Source organism: Lagopus muta, chromosome 3 (assembly GCF_023343835.1).
Source record: "Lagopus muta isolate bLagMut1 chromosome 3, bLagMut1 primary, whole genome shotgun sequence".
NCBI lineage: Eukaryota > Metazoa > Chordata > Aves > Galliformes > Phasianidae > Lagopus > Lagopus muta.
The window spans coordinates 48,783,040-48,798,572 of record NC_064435.1 but is presented as its reverse complement, the minus strand read 5'-3'; the positions used below and the strand labels follow the sequence as shown (position 1 = coordinate 48,798,572).

Below are 15,533 nucleotides of genomic sequence, written 5' to 3'. Positions count from 1 at the left end.
TCAGGTACTGGAAGGCTGCTATAAGGTCCCTCTAGAGCCTTCTCTTCTCCAGGCTGAAGAGCCTCAGCTCTCTCAGCCTGTCCTCGCAGGGGTATGCTCCAGCCTTTTGGTCATCTTCATGGTCCTCCTCTGGACCCGTTCCAACAGCTCCATGTTCTTGTGTTGATCTGGGGGCTCCAGATCTGGATGCAGTACCCCAGTTGGGGTCTCATGTGAGCAGAGTAGAGTTCCTTAACCTAATGGTCATGCTTCTCTTGATGCAACCCAGGATATGGTTGGTCTTCTGTGATGCAAGCAAAACACGACTGATGAGCTGATAAATAATTGCTAATTATTCTTCTTTGACAATACTAACTGTAACTTTCCTTAACTATGATGCTGAATTCTGATGTTTTGTAAGGGTTTCTCAGGTATCTCTGATGTGATGGAAATCATTTTTGCCTACAGTATATATGCTTATGCCTCAGTAAACTTCTCTGTAGTCACTAAATCCTACAACTGTTAATCTCTTTTTCATACTGAAATATGACAAAGAGATATGATCCCGCTTTATATATGTGTGTATGTATGTGTATGCATAAATTTCTCTGTGAAAGGCAATGTAACTGGAGATGTGCCTCTTTTGGTACAACGTTACCATCAGCATGGGTTATCATCAGTATGGGCAAGTCCCATGAGAAGAAGGAAGTAGAAGCGAAGTGGCCAAGGTAATGTCCTTTTAGAAAATAACCAAGAATAGAATGAAGTTTCCTGGTTCCTGTCAAGTTCCCAATCCACTGCCACGTGGGAATAGTTTTCCCAACTGTTGTTTAATGCCTTTGTAATGTATTATTTTAATGTAGGTCTGAATTTTTTTCATTTCTCTCTAAAAAAAAAAAATAATAATAATAATTAAGCGTATGTTAACTACTTGATCCTACACTTTTAAAAGCAAGCTATCTTAATCTGATACAGTTGTAATTTTGAAATACAAGTATTTGGGAAAGATACGAGAAGCTTCAATACACTTGGTGGAAATAATCACTTAATTAAATACATTTTTTCCAAAACCCAGTCCTGGGAAAGCAAACGAAGACAGCAATAATGCTGTGTCTAATCTATTAGGGGATTTTTTTTTCTATACTACCTTCAAATTAAATGGAAAGGTAGTTTTGTTTGCATCTTCTAAGTAATTAGACTGTTAATTTCCAGTAAGAGTTTTGGATTTATCAGAATAAAACATTTCTACACCTGAAGAGAATTAGGATACACTCAACTCTAACACAGCACGAAACTGTCTCCAGTAGAAATCAGTGAAAGCCCTGTGTATACTTAGTGGCTTTTGGGTGAGATCGTAGTGAAGAGTATCTTATTTCTGCCATTTTAAACTTGGAGTGATCAATTTCAAAACATAATTTTTCTTTTAATGTAGGGTTTTGGCACTTGAAGTATTTCATAGACTGGCAAGCTACACAGAACAATTACAATCATCTAATTTGACTTGCCATAGAAAACAGGACACAATGTTACTTGCTAATTTTGCTCTGAGCCAATTAACTAGTGTGACCAAGTGTACCTTTCAAAGACATTCATGTTTCACCTGAGGATTTCAAGAAATGAAGAATCCATTAGTTGTCTTGCTAGTTTTCTCTAACAGTTAATCACTCCCTCTGTTTAAAATATGCATACATCATTGCCTATCTGAACAGATTCGTGGTTTGAACTTCCAGTTATAGGCAATTCAGGTTTTTCATCTTTGGACTAATTATCCCTTCATTCAACTGGTATTTTCTCCCCATCAAGTTAAGTAAATGTCTTTGCCTCTGTAATCAAGTCATCCTAATGTGTTCACATTGAGGAAGGGAAATAGCTTGTGTTTTAAAGTGTCTCACTGCAAGACACTTCCTGCAGCCCCTAAAATAATCCTGAAGCTGTATTTTTCTCCCTTTTTCCTTGCATACTTTTCCCAACAAAGGAATGTGTGCTGTACTCCAACAGCAAAAGAGAAACCAAACCATTTGAATCGCAAGCCCTAATTGCACCATTAGAAGAGGATGCAGATGGTAAGGTGTGTGCTCCACCATGGGGCCTTCCACTGCTGCAAAACCAGGATCCTTAATGGAAGCACTGGGCCTTTCTCCACAGGTGCTGACTCTGGCAACAGCTCTGATCAGTCTAAGCTGGGAGGGGAGCCAGCTAATCCCCCTGCCTCTACCAGATCCATGCAGACCAGCATCAGATTTGTGCTCCCCCTTTGACTTCCTCATATCCTTAGCTGTTTCCTTTTTTTTTTTTTTTTTTTTCCCTCTATTTCTCCTCGTCTGCTTGAAAAACATCTGGGGCTGCCATCTTCTGCAGCACTCCTGTAACTCTGAAACAAAAAATGTCAGCCAAAAGCAGTATCATAATTTGCTGATGCAAGTTAGTTACATTTCAGAGTAGGGAGGCAATGTGTGAGTCTTGTTCTTCTCCGATGGAAAGGCTGTAAGCAAGAGTAAGCTCTAGAAGTTCAGTGTCCATTTCTGTGTATGCTGTTACTTTATGTCTTTGTTTAGAAGTTAAGTAGATGGAAACAAGTTTGGATGCCTGACAACGTGAAACAATGCCATACTTAATAAAATCGAAGTGACTGCAAGTATGGGGAAGAGAAGAGGGTGCAAGAGATATTCCTTCTTCTGTATTAGTCATGACATATCATGAAGGTTTTGTGTTTGTCATGGATCTGAGAAAATTGTTTTTTGTTTTTGGTTTGTTTGTTTTGTTTTTTTTTTTTCCAACTACTAACTACTCATGATAACTTTTTTAGTTTTCTAGGTTGGTTTATTCCCTCCAAATAAATCAAGCACTTAACACTTCTCCCTTTCTTCCCCTTATCTTTCTTATTCTGAAGCAGGTTACGCTCACTGATATTCAACAGTTCTGACAGAGCACTGAGGCTTTCTGCCTCTAACCTAAATCCAGCTCAGTCCAAATAATGTGGTGATGTTTTCTTGGGGTGATATTTTTTTCCAGTGATCTTTTATGACTTTGCTACTGGATAAGAGCAGTTCTGAATTCTGCTTTCGTTATCATAACATTGTTTCTGTTGTTTCAACAAATGTTCCTATTCAATTCAAGATCAAAACTGAATGCGTTAACAGGCTAAAAACATTCTAATTTCCATAGAGGAAAGGATTGAAATGTGCAAAATAGATTATTCAGCAAGTGTCCTTCACTGTACAATTTTTTGTTATTTAAATACATACATAGATTAATAAGTTATATTAAATATAAATATATAAAATAATTATATTAAATATATAAATTTAATACAGTTATTTTAAAAGTGAAAGCTAGTAGCTACCAACAAGTGTGTAGAAAACCCCATTAACACTGAACAGAATCTCGTGCTCAGAATTGTACAACTTGTTCACTTTACAAAGCTCTCCGCCTCTATGTCCTTCAGCATGCAATTCTCAATATACACTCAATTGTTTAGAAAAACACTCATAAATTAACTGCTACCTAAATAAAAATCTTACAAATGCAGAATTTAAGTCCTTCTCTGCCATGGTGTTGATTTTATATTGCTTGTATTACAGAAGAGACGTGAGGAGGAATGCATACGAAATCATTTATGTTATGGAGCAGTGTAGATAGGGTGATAGCTGCTATTAGGAAGTTTGCTTTTGTGTTTTGTTAAATGTCACAGTAATTCGGTGACCCCATTCTCACACTAGATCATTTATTTAAAGAAAAAAATAAAATTGTCTACCCTTCTTAAGCAAACAAACTAGACACCAAGGAAACAGTTCACAAAATGGCAGTTTCTTCTGTTAACTGCATCAGACATAAAATATGACTTAAATGGAAGGCATTGTACTGGTGTTATGAGACCAGCTGGTACATGTGCTCTGTAAATCAAATAGATACCTCATCTGTGAGTCAGAAATCTGTTCTTTCTGATTGGTCAGTCACTCATAAGCTTTTATACCATTGTGGATCAGTTGTTTCTTAGGAATGTGTCTGTAAAAACATTAGCACAATCTGCAATATAAATGGGAGCTGCTCCTATGTTTGTTTCCTACCTAATATGTATTAACTAATTCGCCTAAATGTTTTCTATTGCTTTTATAAATTATTATTAGACACCCAAAGGTCAAGAAATATCCAAGATAAAGCTGAAAGTGTAAATGTAGGTGATTCTTCATTTGATACTATAAATCCACATGCTTGCAGCACACTTTCTTCTTTGGGACATCTCACTTGTTTTCAGTTTCCTCTTTCCATTGGTTTCTGTGAATGACAGTAAACACTGCTGCTCCCCTGAGTCACTACCCAGCACCAGTACCACATTACAGGGGTCAAAAATGCATAAGGCAGGAATATGATGATACAAGATGCAAGACATTGAAGTTTTTGTTATAAACCTCTGGCACTTGGCATTGGAAAGTGGCATTCACCTTTCTTCTCTCACTCCCTGTGTGGTTTGCATCAGACAAGGATGTCATACAGACTCAGGAGTTTTAGAAAACTGATAGGAAGGAAAAGGGAAAACAAGAGAGTACTAGTGATATGGGGAAGAAATAGTGAAAAAAAATGAGTGAAGAAATGGCATGCAAAACCCATCAACGTCAAGAAGTATATATTAAAAAAGGACACAGGGGAGACAGAAGCAGAGAGTCAGGCAGTGTCAGTAATAAGGTGTGCAGTATTATTATCATTCTGTCACTAGACGGGACTTGTATGCCTTCTAGCACAGGTGCAAACACTGGCACAGCTCAGTTGGTGGGGTGGCAAGATGGCCTCAACTTCTCTTCTGCTGATGCAGTGGTACCTAAGGTTATGCCACCAATCTCCATCACCTGTGTTCTGTTCCTCCTCATTAGTCTCTACTGTTCTGTAGATGCTTGAAAATACAGAATTGAGTAAATGATGCAAGAACACGACTGAGTCACATGTAAATTTGTGCTGGGAAATTTGCCAGGTTGCTATGGGTAACACACTCCACAAGGAGCATCTGCTCAGTGACTGTCCTCCTCAGTTCCAGGACATCCACTTGTACTCTATAGAGACACAGTCCTTGCTGACGTGTGGGCTCAGTGATTCCCTTTCCAAATACTGGACATTTTGTATCTTCATTTTCTCCTGCCAGATCTGCACAATGAAATATCCAACCCCATGTGATATCCAAATATCACATGGAAATCTACGTCCTTGTATGACGACAATTTCTGCAAGACTAAGGTGAAATTTGAATAATGGCAATTATTCATAATAGGCTATAATATTATGATGTTCATATCATTGTAACTCATACAGACTTTATAAACACCACAAATGCACAAGAACACTGACTCTTAAATACATAAGTTATAACTAGTCACCACTTTAAATACTTAGAAGCAGATCTTCAGCATTTCTTACCTGCTATCTCCCAGTGGCTGCAGAATGTGGCATTTGTCGTTCTACACTCCTGCTATGCAGGATGGACTTGTTCTAAACCAACAAGCTCGTTCTACAAAGTTCTCTTTTTCCATACAGATATCACCACAATGAAAACAGTATGGAAACAGCCTGCTAGTTCAACAGTTCCACAGTACCCAAAGCCTGCTACATCAGATAAAAAACAGCGAATCTACTTCAAAGCCTGACTATTAATCTCAGTTAGCTGGGTACAGGGTAATTTCATAGGAAGAGCGTTACATTCAGACATAGAATCAGGACATTTTTGCTTCCTGGTCACACTTTTCCTGCAGAAGGGTATTTTCCAGTAGACTGAAAAAATGCTTCCATTATGCAAAGTGACATGATATATACCAGCCCACCAGACATGCTGTTAGAGATGTGTTTTCCTGTTCTTGCATTTTCTCATTCTTATGTTTTACCTTCTGTAATGCGTATGGTCCAATCCCAGTTCTTTTTACTGGATCTGTGATCTTGACCTTTTGTCTTCTATTTCAGAAGCCCAGCGCAACATGCTCAGGTTATGCCATTTTAAAAGTTGTATTTCCCCACAAATCATTTCACTGAATGCTGTGCCATCAGGTTAGCAACTCACAAATGGTTTATGAAAGTGCAGAGGTGGGAAATGGGTGTTGAGATGATTGCTTGTATTTCTTTCTAGTAGGTCATGGGTGTCCAACATTTTGGCCTGCCCTGGCTGCATGGAGCAAAGAGGAATTGTCTTGGGCCACATAGAAAGTAATTCCTCTTATTTCATGTAAACTATATCAGACATAAAGAGCACAGTAACACTACCGGTCAGAGCAAATTCTCATTCTGTGCAAAAATATATTCTATGGTAGGCAACAGCATTTGCTTTTGTGCTTTTGAGGAATTAGCTTGTAGCACATCAAAATGTCTCGTGCTGCACAATTTTAACACTTAAAAACTAAATGAATGTACTAATGGACTGTTTATGTATTGCATTGTGATTTTCAAGTCACTATTTAAAAGTAGGCCACAAAATCTTCATTTTACTCAAGTAGTAGAGTATATGATGTAGGAAAAACTGCAGATTCAATGATTACACACACAAAAAAAAACCCTTTAGTTCTTTAACACTCACAATATTGTTCTGTCCTTTTCCCAGCTCTGTAAATTCTACAACCTTCCACAGTGTTTTCCACTTGTGAAATGAAGCAAAGCAAAGCTAGTTTTTTTTATCTGATGATAAAATGAAGAGTTAATCTTCTAAAATGAATAAGTATTGGAAATGTCACCATTTTAACCATATAGTAGTTATAGATGTTTTGATATGCATATTTTTATATGATTTTTTAAATCCTTGAGAAATAAAAAAGATCTGAATCTTTATTTTTAATTCTTATGTAAATGATAAGATTAAACACAACTGTAAACTTCAGAGTTATGTACATAAGTATCTTTGTTTTAATATTACTGATGATTTTCGCATTGAAATAATCTACACATTGTTTAGCATTATTACTACAGCCCCTAGGACCGCTTGAGATTATGCAGGGAATGAAAGTATTTGTCACGGGCATCTCTGCAACTTGTAAACATTCATACTAAGTTCCAAGTTTCTACATACACTTGTACTGTATATTCTGCTTATGAAAACTGTTGGTTTTTTTTTACTTTATTCGGTGCTGTAACCATCCACCTGTATAGTATTTTCTGACTAAATGACTGATCATACCAAGGAAGATCAAAACGATCTTATTTATGAGTTTGCAGTAGTCCAATAAGCAGAAAAGAAATCAATAAAGATTTATGATTATATTTTTTAATATAGAATTTGAGAAATATGATAAAAATCCTTTACTTATTCAAAGTGATACAAGTGTCACGAATGTTTTTGACTCTTCAGAGAAGACTGACAAAGAATGTGTACAGGAACAGAGATTTTTTTATTTAATAAGATAGATCTTAGATGTTGTTTAAAAAAAAAAAAAGGTGATTCACATGGTTGTAGGAATTAAGAAGGTCCACATTCTGTACATTTCACAGACACTTACAAATGTAATAAATTAAAATTGAGCTTCTATTTTGCTATATGAGAAATAGCCTGAAGATAACTGAAATAAACTAATGTTGATGCACCTGGGTGCAGATGATGGTTTATCTATAGGAAGTGATCCAGGAGAAGATGACTGTGCAATCTTTAAAAAAAGAAAAAGAGAAAGCAAGAATACAAAAATATATTCTCTCAAAAATATTGTTAAAACACGTACTAGGAAAATACAATAATGGATGACACTTAATGGAATGGAGAATGTAATCAAGGTGCATACAGAGAAAAATGCTCAACACACTATTAATGGAAGAGAAAACCCATATAGTGTGGCTTTCACAGCCCTTGTTCGCACAGATGTGAAACAGGACCAAGTGAAATGTAATTACATAGAAGCAAATTGAGTAAATATATGATTTCCTACTCCATTTATTACGTTCAAAGAGAAATTGGTAATTGTTTTAGTAAGACATAAATTTCATTGTTTTGATTTTTTTCTTTTTTTCAGTAACACTAAAGTATTTTTTCTTGACTGTGACAATTAATAAACACAATAAATGCTTGATTTCTACTCCATTTAGGAATGGGGAAAAAAACCAAAATTCCAGTAACTGCCTGAAAAATGAAACAGCAGACAAGATCTGAGAAGAATGGCTGGAAACACAGAGCAATTAATAAAATTGGAAGAAAAACAAAAAGGAGAACAGATACCTTTCATTAAACAGCTACAAAGTCATGCAATCTTGAGTTGACAAAAAAAAAAAAAACAACCCTGAAAGTCAGCTCATCTACAGTCATATGGAAAACACTAAAAAATAAAAACAGAACACAAAAGACCTGAGGACCACCAGAACAGAGATTCCAAACTCTAGCTTTATTTCTAACCAAACAAGCCATAAAACAAACAAATCAAGACAGTACAATGGTTTAGGTGCACTTCTGACTAGCAAGCAGACGCAGGTATGTGCTCTCCTAAATTTTTTATTTGTGATCAGAGAACACCTCATGTGTGAAGTAGTGTTTGGTAACTGTCTTTACCACATTGATCATGGAGTGGTTTAATTCACATTTCTCAGTGATAAGATGAAAACTGCTACCAAATACTCAACCCAGGATATCAGTTCAGGCTGTTCAGGGAACTAGCTAGTGAGGTGCCTGGAAAACTGGTTTTGAATTCTCTGGGATCTGTCACCACAGGTCATTTTTGAGTACCAGCTCCTGAGAGCACTTGAACAGGAAATTTGACAATGTCCAAGTTTAGCAAGCAGGGTAGGAGGCCCCATCCCTGGAGGTATTAAAGGGCAGGCAGGAGGGTGCTCTGAGCACCTGACTGAGCTGTGGATGTCCCTGTTCATTGCAGAGGAGTTTCACTAGATGGCCTTCAAAGGTCCCTTCCGATTCTAAGGATTCTATGATTCTACTTTCAAATTCCTTTATCAAAATGGAAAGCACGACTGGACTTCCTAACATTCACCGTTCAGAGCCCTGTGTTTAGCCAATGCAACAAAATGCATACCATTACTTGCTATCACTCAAGATAGCGCTGCTCTCCCCATGTCCCAGTTTCAGTCTACATTGTTAATAATGCACCATTTGACTGCTGCTGAGGGATAGACGCGTGCTCGGGACCACTCCATGGAGAAGAGCAATAGCCTTTGAAATGTGTAGAGGGGATGGGACACGTTGCCAGCTGTGTTGGACTGCATGAAGCTCATGGGTTGGACATGCCTGTAGTAGGTGAATTGTTTCTCTGAAACTCTAAGCCCCAGATATTTGAACAACTATAGTGTCAATAAGAGCAGTTTCTGCAGTGGCTTCGTAGACATTTAGATACACAGGACACACAGAAGGAATACCATCCAGAGGGATCTGGACAGGCTTTAGAAGTGCGCCAGAAGGAACTAAGTAAGATTCAACAAGGTCAAGCGCAAGCTGTTGCGTTTGGATCAGGGCAATCCCTGATACAAATACAGACCAAGAGAAGTACTCATTTGAAAGCAGCCTTGGGGAGAAGGACCTGGGGGTTCTGATGGACATGAGCCAGCAGTGTATACTTGCAGCCTGGACATCCAACTGTATCCTGGGCTGCATCAGAAGAGGGGTGACCAGCAGAGAGAGAGAGGGCATCATCCCCTCTGCTCTGCCCTCCTCAGCCCCTATCTGGAGTACTATGTTCAGGCCTGGAGCCTGAAATTGGTGGGGAAAGAGGTGGGGAAATTCAGGTTAGCCTAGGAAGATTTTATTCACGGAGCAGTGAGGGGCTAGCACAGCTGCCCATGTAAGCTGTGGTGCCTCATCCCTGGAGGCCCTCAAGGCCAGGTTGGACGGGGCCCCGGGCAGCTGAGCTGCGGGGTGGCAGCTCTGCCCACGGCACGGGGTGGGACTGGATGGGCGTTAAAGTCCCTTCCGACCCAAGCCGTTCTGTGTTTCTGTGCTCCAAACACCGAGGCGTGCTCTCTGCACCACTCCTTTCAACATCCCGCCTCAGCTAACCGCGCGACCGCGGAGTGCTGAGAAGCCGCGGCCCCGCCGCTACGGGCACGGCTCCACCCTCCCCCTCTCCGCAGCTTCACGCTCCCGCGCCGCCGGGCGCGAGCGCCCCTTCCCGCCCGCCGCATTGCCTGGCGCGCGGCCCCGCCCCGCCAGCGCCGCCCAACGGCGACCTCCCTCGCCCCCCCCTCTGCCTCCCGCACCCCGCTGCGGGCCGAGTCCGCGCCCCGCTCGCCGCTGGGTTCGCTCGCACACGCACACACGCAGGCGCGGCAGGGCGGGTGCCCGCGGCGCAAGCGGTTCCCTCGGCTCCCGCTGAGGCAAGGGCTGTTTCCGAACGCCTCTGCGCACTCCTCTCCTCCTTCCTTCCTCCTTTCAGAGGAGCGCGGAGCTTCCGAGAGGGCCGATGGAGCGGAACGGAGTTCGGACGGGGGGAAGGGAGAGGAAGCGCGGGGAGCGCGCCCGCTGCTCTCGCCCCCGCCCGCGCCACGCTCCCGGCCCGGCGCGCCCTGCTCGCACCGCGCATGCACGCTCCCCCTTCCCCCCCCGCCCTCGGCGCGCGCGCGCGCACTGAGTGCTCGTGCAGGAGGCGGCGGTGGCGGCCGGAGAGACGCGCGCAGACCCCCCCCCGGCCCCCTCCCCACACTCCCCCTCCTCCCTTCCTCCCTCTCCCTCCCCCCCCCCCGCCCCGGTCCCCTCTCCCCGTCCCGCGCGGCGGCAGCGGCGGACGGCGGCGGCCCCCGCGCTCCCCGGTTCCGCGCGCGCGCGGGCGGCAGGTAAGCGCCAGCCCTCCTCCCCCCCCCCCTTCCTCCGTTGTGCTGCGCGCGCGCGCCCCCTTCCCTCCCTCCTCCTCCTCCTTTCCTCCCTCCGCTCAGCGCTGCGCCGCCTCCAGCACCGCGGCGGAGGCCGGAGCAGCTCTGCCCCGCAACAAAGGGGCGCGCGGCCGCGGCCCGGAGGCGGGAAGCACGAGGAGAGCGCTGGGGCGGCCGGGGGGGAGCGCGCAGCCCCGCGAGGCGCGGGAGTGCGGCCGCCGCTGCTCGCGGGCGCCCCCGGCGGCGGGACGGCAGCGCGGGTTCCCGTGGAGCGGCGGCGAGCGGGCCGCGGAGGCCCGGCTGAGCTGGGCTGGGCCCCGGCGGGAGCCCGCCCGCGCCGCGTCCTCGCCGGCGGGTGCGTGGAGCGGGCGTGCGCCCGGCTGCGGGCGGGCACGGGCACGGGCACGGTGCGCAGCTGTCCTGCGGAGGGAAGGGAGCCGGCGCCGGCAGGAGCCGCGGCGACAGTCACGAGCTCAGATGGAAGTCCCGGCAGCAGCCGTGGTCACAGCGGTGAAAAAGCCGTGTGAGGGGACAAACAATAAGTAGTGCGGTGGCAACGGGGTGCTCCTCCAGTTCGCTGCAGTGCTCCACTCGGGTGCCTGCTGCATTCCGCTACAGTTTGGTTTCTTTCCCCGATCCCAAACTCCTGTGTGCTCACCAACACGACTTTCAGCTAGTTAATCATTCGGTAATTTATTCCCGTTTAGCAGATCTTAAAAGATTCGTAGCAAAATTGTGTATTGTTTAATGAAAATAGAAGGTATCACTGCTAGATCGTCAGCAGTGGCACTTTGCTGTGTGCTCAAAAGGGAAGCAGGGCTTTCCCCAGCTTGCAAAGAGCTCTGAAACCTGTTGGAATGGTTAGTCGTGCCATTTGGTGGATTGGATATAAGGACCAAAAATTTATTATAAGGGTGGTGAGGCGCTGGAACAGGTTGCCCAGAAAGATGATGAATGCCTCATCCCTGGAGACACTCAAGGTCAGGCTGAACGGGGCTGTGAGCAACCTGATCTGCTATAGGTGTCCCTGTTCATTGCAGGAGGGCTGTACTGAATGTCCTTGAAGGGTACCTACCAATTCAGTTTCTTGATTCTTTGATGCCTCATTCTAGATCAGCAGAGCCAGGCAGCCCAGGAAAACGCACACAATATTTTCTTAGTTTTCTTTTGCCTGTTTCACATACTTATACACTTCCTTTCTGACTTTGACTTCATTTCTGATCAATCTTAACATCTGACTGCATAGCCCAAATAATTTTAATATTTGTTTCTTCTTTTTTTTCTCTTTTTCTCTTTTTTTTTTTTTTTTTTTTTTTTTTTTTTTTTTCAAGTCGATAGTTCCATATGCTGCAATGCCAGGCTTGCAAAAACTGTCTGATGCTGAATGTTTCTACATCATATTAAACAGCCATTGCCAAGGGGTGGAAGTTGCATACCTACCAGCTGCTTCCATTTTCATATCTGGTCAAGGGTAAATAGGCACTGAGGAGTGGCATTCCCAGTAGCTGCATGACAGGTGATGGAGGGAGATGTCTGAACCAAATATTGGCTTACCTGATCAAGTAGTTGGCAACCCTGCCTATGGCAGGGGGGTTGGAGTTCTAGGATTTTTAAAGTCCTTTCCAATCTAAGCCATTCAATGACTGCCTCCCTCCCCCCTGTGTTTCCTGCCCCTATCACAAGGGCTGCCTGTTGGAGATTGGGACTGAATAATATCACTTCTGTATTTTTCAGTGTTTCCGTGCCAAATGTCTCCACCGTTTGTTTGGATACCCAATATCCTGGGTGTTTCTTGACATGCATCCATCTGTGGCCCAATGTGCCATCCTTGGGGCTGCTTTGCCTGCTTGCCATGCTCTTCCCTGGTCTTACTCACCTCACGCAGCAGAAAACTGTCCCTTCTTCTGGATGAACTAATAGATTGACTTTGTGGAGTCCTGTAGAGTTTTTCCTGGCTTTTGGATCTAGGGAAAAGTGAGTAGCAGGAAAACAGTCAGAGAAGTAAAGAAACCAGCAGAAAGTAAACATGATTTATGGCAACAACAGAACTATTATCAGATGAGTTTGTGCAGTCATCTGTGGAATCTGTCTAAATAATAACGGAGTGTTTTAGCACTGAGCGTGGTGTCATTTTAAATAATTGAAAATGCCATGCTTTAATGCACTAATGTAAAACAGATTTTATCATTTCTTAATATGTTAATGTTTTCCTGTCTTTCAGGCTGAAGGTGGCCCTTTGTAAGGGTTAATCATCCGTCAAATATTTAATAATTGTTTGTTCAGAAAATTTCCTGCATTGTTCATGGTAAGGCTTGTATTTCATATTTCACTTTTAGTTTGTTATGCTGCCACATTTTCTATGCTGTTTTCACTACTAATATTTACTTCAGTTGTAAGAACTATCATACTGTTGGGTCATGCATTTAGAGAAAATTGCAACTTCTCAGAAGAAGTTTTCAATTTTGGATGACTGAATCAATATATAGGTTTAAATAAATTAATTTCTTAATACAAAGAAAACACAACATAAATAGTTGTGTCTATAAAGCTTATAATCCAGGGGAATATTTTTATGTCTTTATTTCTAATTTCCAAAGAGGTTTCAAAGTAATGCTTTGATAATCTGAAAGGCTTCTCTGACCCTGTTAAGCCAAATATTTCATTTGTTTTAGAGCGTAAATGTCATCAGCTGGTGGAATTTTATGACTTAGCCTATTTTATCCCAAAACTTTCCCTTGTTATTTTACAGGAGTTTTTCATCAGTATGTCTGAAACCATTAAATATAATGATGACGATCACAAAACTGTGTTCTTGAAAACATTAAATGAACAACGTTTGGAAGGAGAATTTTGTGACATAGCTATCGTGGTTGAAGATGTTAAATTCCGAGCACATAGGTGTGTGCTTGCTGCCTGCAGTACCTACTTCAAAAAGCTTTTCAAAAAACTAGAGGTTGATAGTTCCTCAGTAATCGAAATAGATTTTCTTCGTTCTGATATTTTTGAGGAAGTTCTTAATTACATGTACACCGCAAAGATTTCTGTTAAGAAGGAAGATGTAAATTTGATGATGTCTTCAGGCCAGATTCTTGGTATTCGTTTTCTGGATAAACTCTGCTCTCAAAAACGTGATGTATCGAGTCCTGAAGAGAACACACAGTCCAAGAGCAAGTACTGTCTGAAAATAAACCGTCCTATTGGGGAACCTAATGATACCCAGGATGATGAGGTAGAAGAGATTGGAGATCACGATGACAGTCCATCAGATGTGACAGTGGAAGGAACTCCCCCCAGTCAGGAAGATGGGAAATCACCAACCACTACCCTGAGAGTTCAGGAGGCGATTCTGAAGGAGTTGGGAAGTGAAGAGGTTCGAAAGGTAAACTGCTATGGCCAAGAAGTGGAGCCTATGGAAACAACGGAGTCAAAAGACTTAGGATCTCAAACCCCCCAGGCTTTGACATTTAATGATGGCATAAGTGAAGTGAAAGATGAACAGACGCCAGGCTGGACGACAGCAGCTGGGGATATGAAGTTTGAATATCTGCTTTATGGTCATAGGGAACACATTGTATGTCAGGCTTGTGGTAAGACCTTTTCTGATGAGGCACGACTGAGAAAACATGAAAAGCTACACACTGCTGATAGACCATTTGTTTGTGAAATGTGTACAAAGGGCTTTACCACACAAGCTCATTTGAAAGAGCATCTGAAAATACACACAGGTTACAAGCCTTACAGTTGCGAGGTATGTGGAAAGTCTTTTATTCGTGCACCGGACTTAAAAAAGCATGAAAGAGTTCACAGTAATGAGAGGCCATTTGCATGCCACATGTGCGATAAAGCTTTCAAGCACAAGTCCCACCTCAAAGACCATGAAAGAAGACACCGGGGAGAGAAACCTTTTGTCTGCAGTTCCTGCACTAAAGCATTTGCTAAAGCATCAGATCTAAAGAGGCATGAGAACAATATGCACAGCGAAAGAAAACAAGTTACTACAGCCAATTCCATCCAGAGTGAAACAGAACAGTTACAGGCAGCAGCTATGGCTGCTGAAGCAGAGCAGCAATTAGAAACTATAGCTTGTAGTTAAAAAAACAAAAAACAAAAAACACCCAGAAACTTTATCAAAAATAATATAAGATATTAAAATGAACAAAATCTATTGTTGATATACATTTAGATCAATAATTATCTTTTGGAAAAAAAAAACCACAACTATTTTTATTGGATTTGAATGCTACATAGGAACAGAAGGCATTGTTCAGTTAGGTATCTTAAAAAATTCAGAGATGGGTATTGTTAGAATATAAAATAGTTTTGTTGTCATTAGCAGTATAATGCACTAATAGCTGATTTATTTTAAGGTTATGATCAATTTCTCTATAAAACAAGGATCATCACTGGAGGATATTTTGCTTTATCAAGCATGGAATACTGCATACAATATAGACATCAAAATCAGTGAATGATGTCTAAAATGCTGATAGCTCATAAAATTAGAAACAGAAAGGAAATAGTTGTTTTTTATAATTTTGAAGGTGTTAGGCTTACAATTCTTGAGAAAGAAGCAAGAAATGATTCCCTATGCTTTTTAATTCCTCTTTTTTTTTTTTTTTTTTTTTTTTTTTTTTTTTTAATACCTAAGGTAGGTGCTAGAGGTTAGTACAGCAGGGTAATGGGGGACTATGATCAAAATTAAATTTCTTCTTTTTCCACTCCCTCAAATATCCTTTCATTTTAACTGAGGTGGCAAGTTTTATTAACTAGGAAGTACTCGCTTTCCTAAAAAA

General features: G+C 41.9%; 1 protein-coding gene across 4 annotated transcripts; it reads left to right on the top strand.

Moving 5' to 3' along the window:
* The first annotated feature begins 10,626 nt into the window (after positions 1-10,626).
* On the top strand, positions 10,627-14,846 carry ZBTB14 (zinc finger and BTB domain containing 14). Of its 4 annotated transcripts, none has more exons than XM_048939858.1 (3): positions 10,627-10,704; positions 12,962-13,045; positions 13,490-14,846. In XM_048939858.1, exons 2-3 carry the CDS (start codon positions 13,043-13,045, stop codon positions 14,831-14,833), a joined length of 1,347 nt encoding a protein of 448 aa, XP_048795815.1. In that variant the 5' UTR covers positions 10,627-10,704; positions 12,962-13,042; the 3' UTR covers positions 14,834-14,846. The 4 variants fall into 4 exon arrangements, with proteins under 4 accessions (XP_048795815.1, XP_048795818.1, XP_048795816.1 ...); XM_048939861.1 differs by lacking the exon at positions 10,627-10,704 and adding an exon at positions 11,166-11,263; XM_048939859.1 differs by lacking the exon at positions 10,627-10,704 and adding an exon at positions 11,270-11,428.
* Positions 14,847-15,533: the final 687 nt, after the last annotated feature.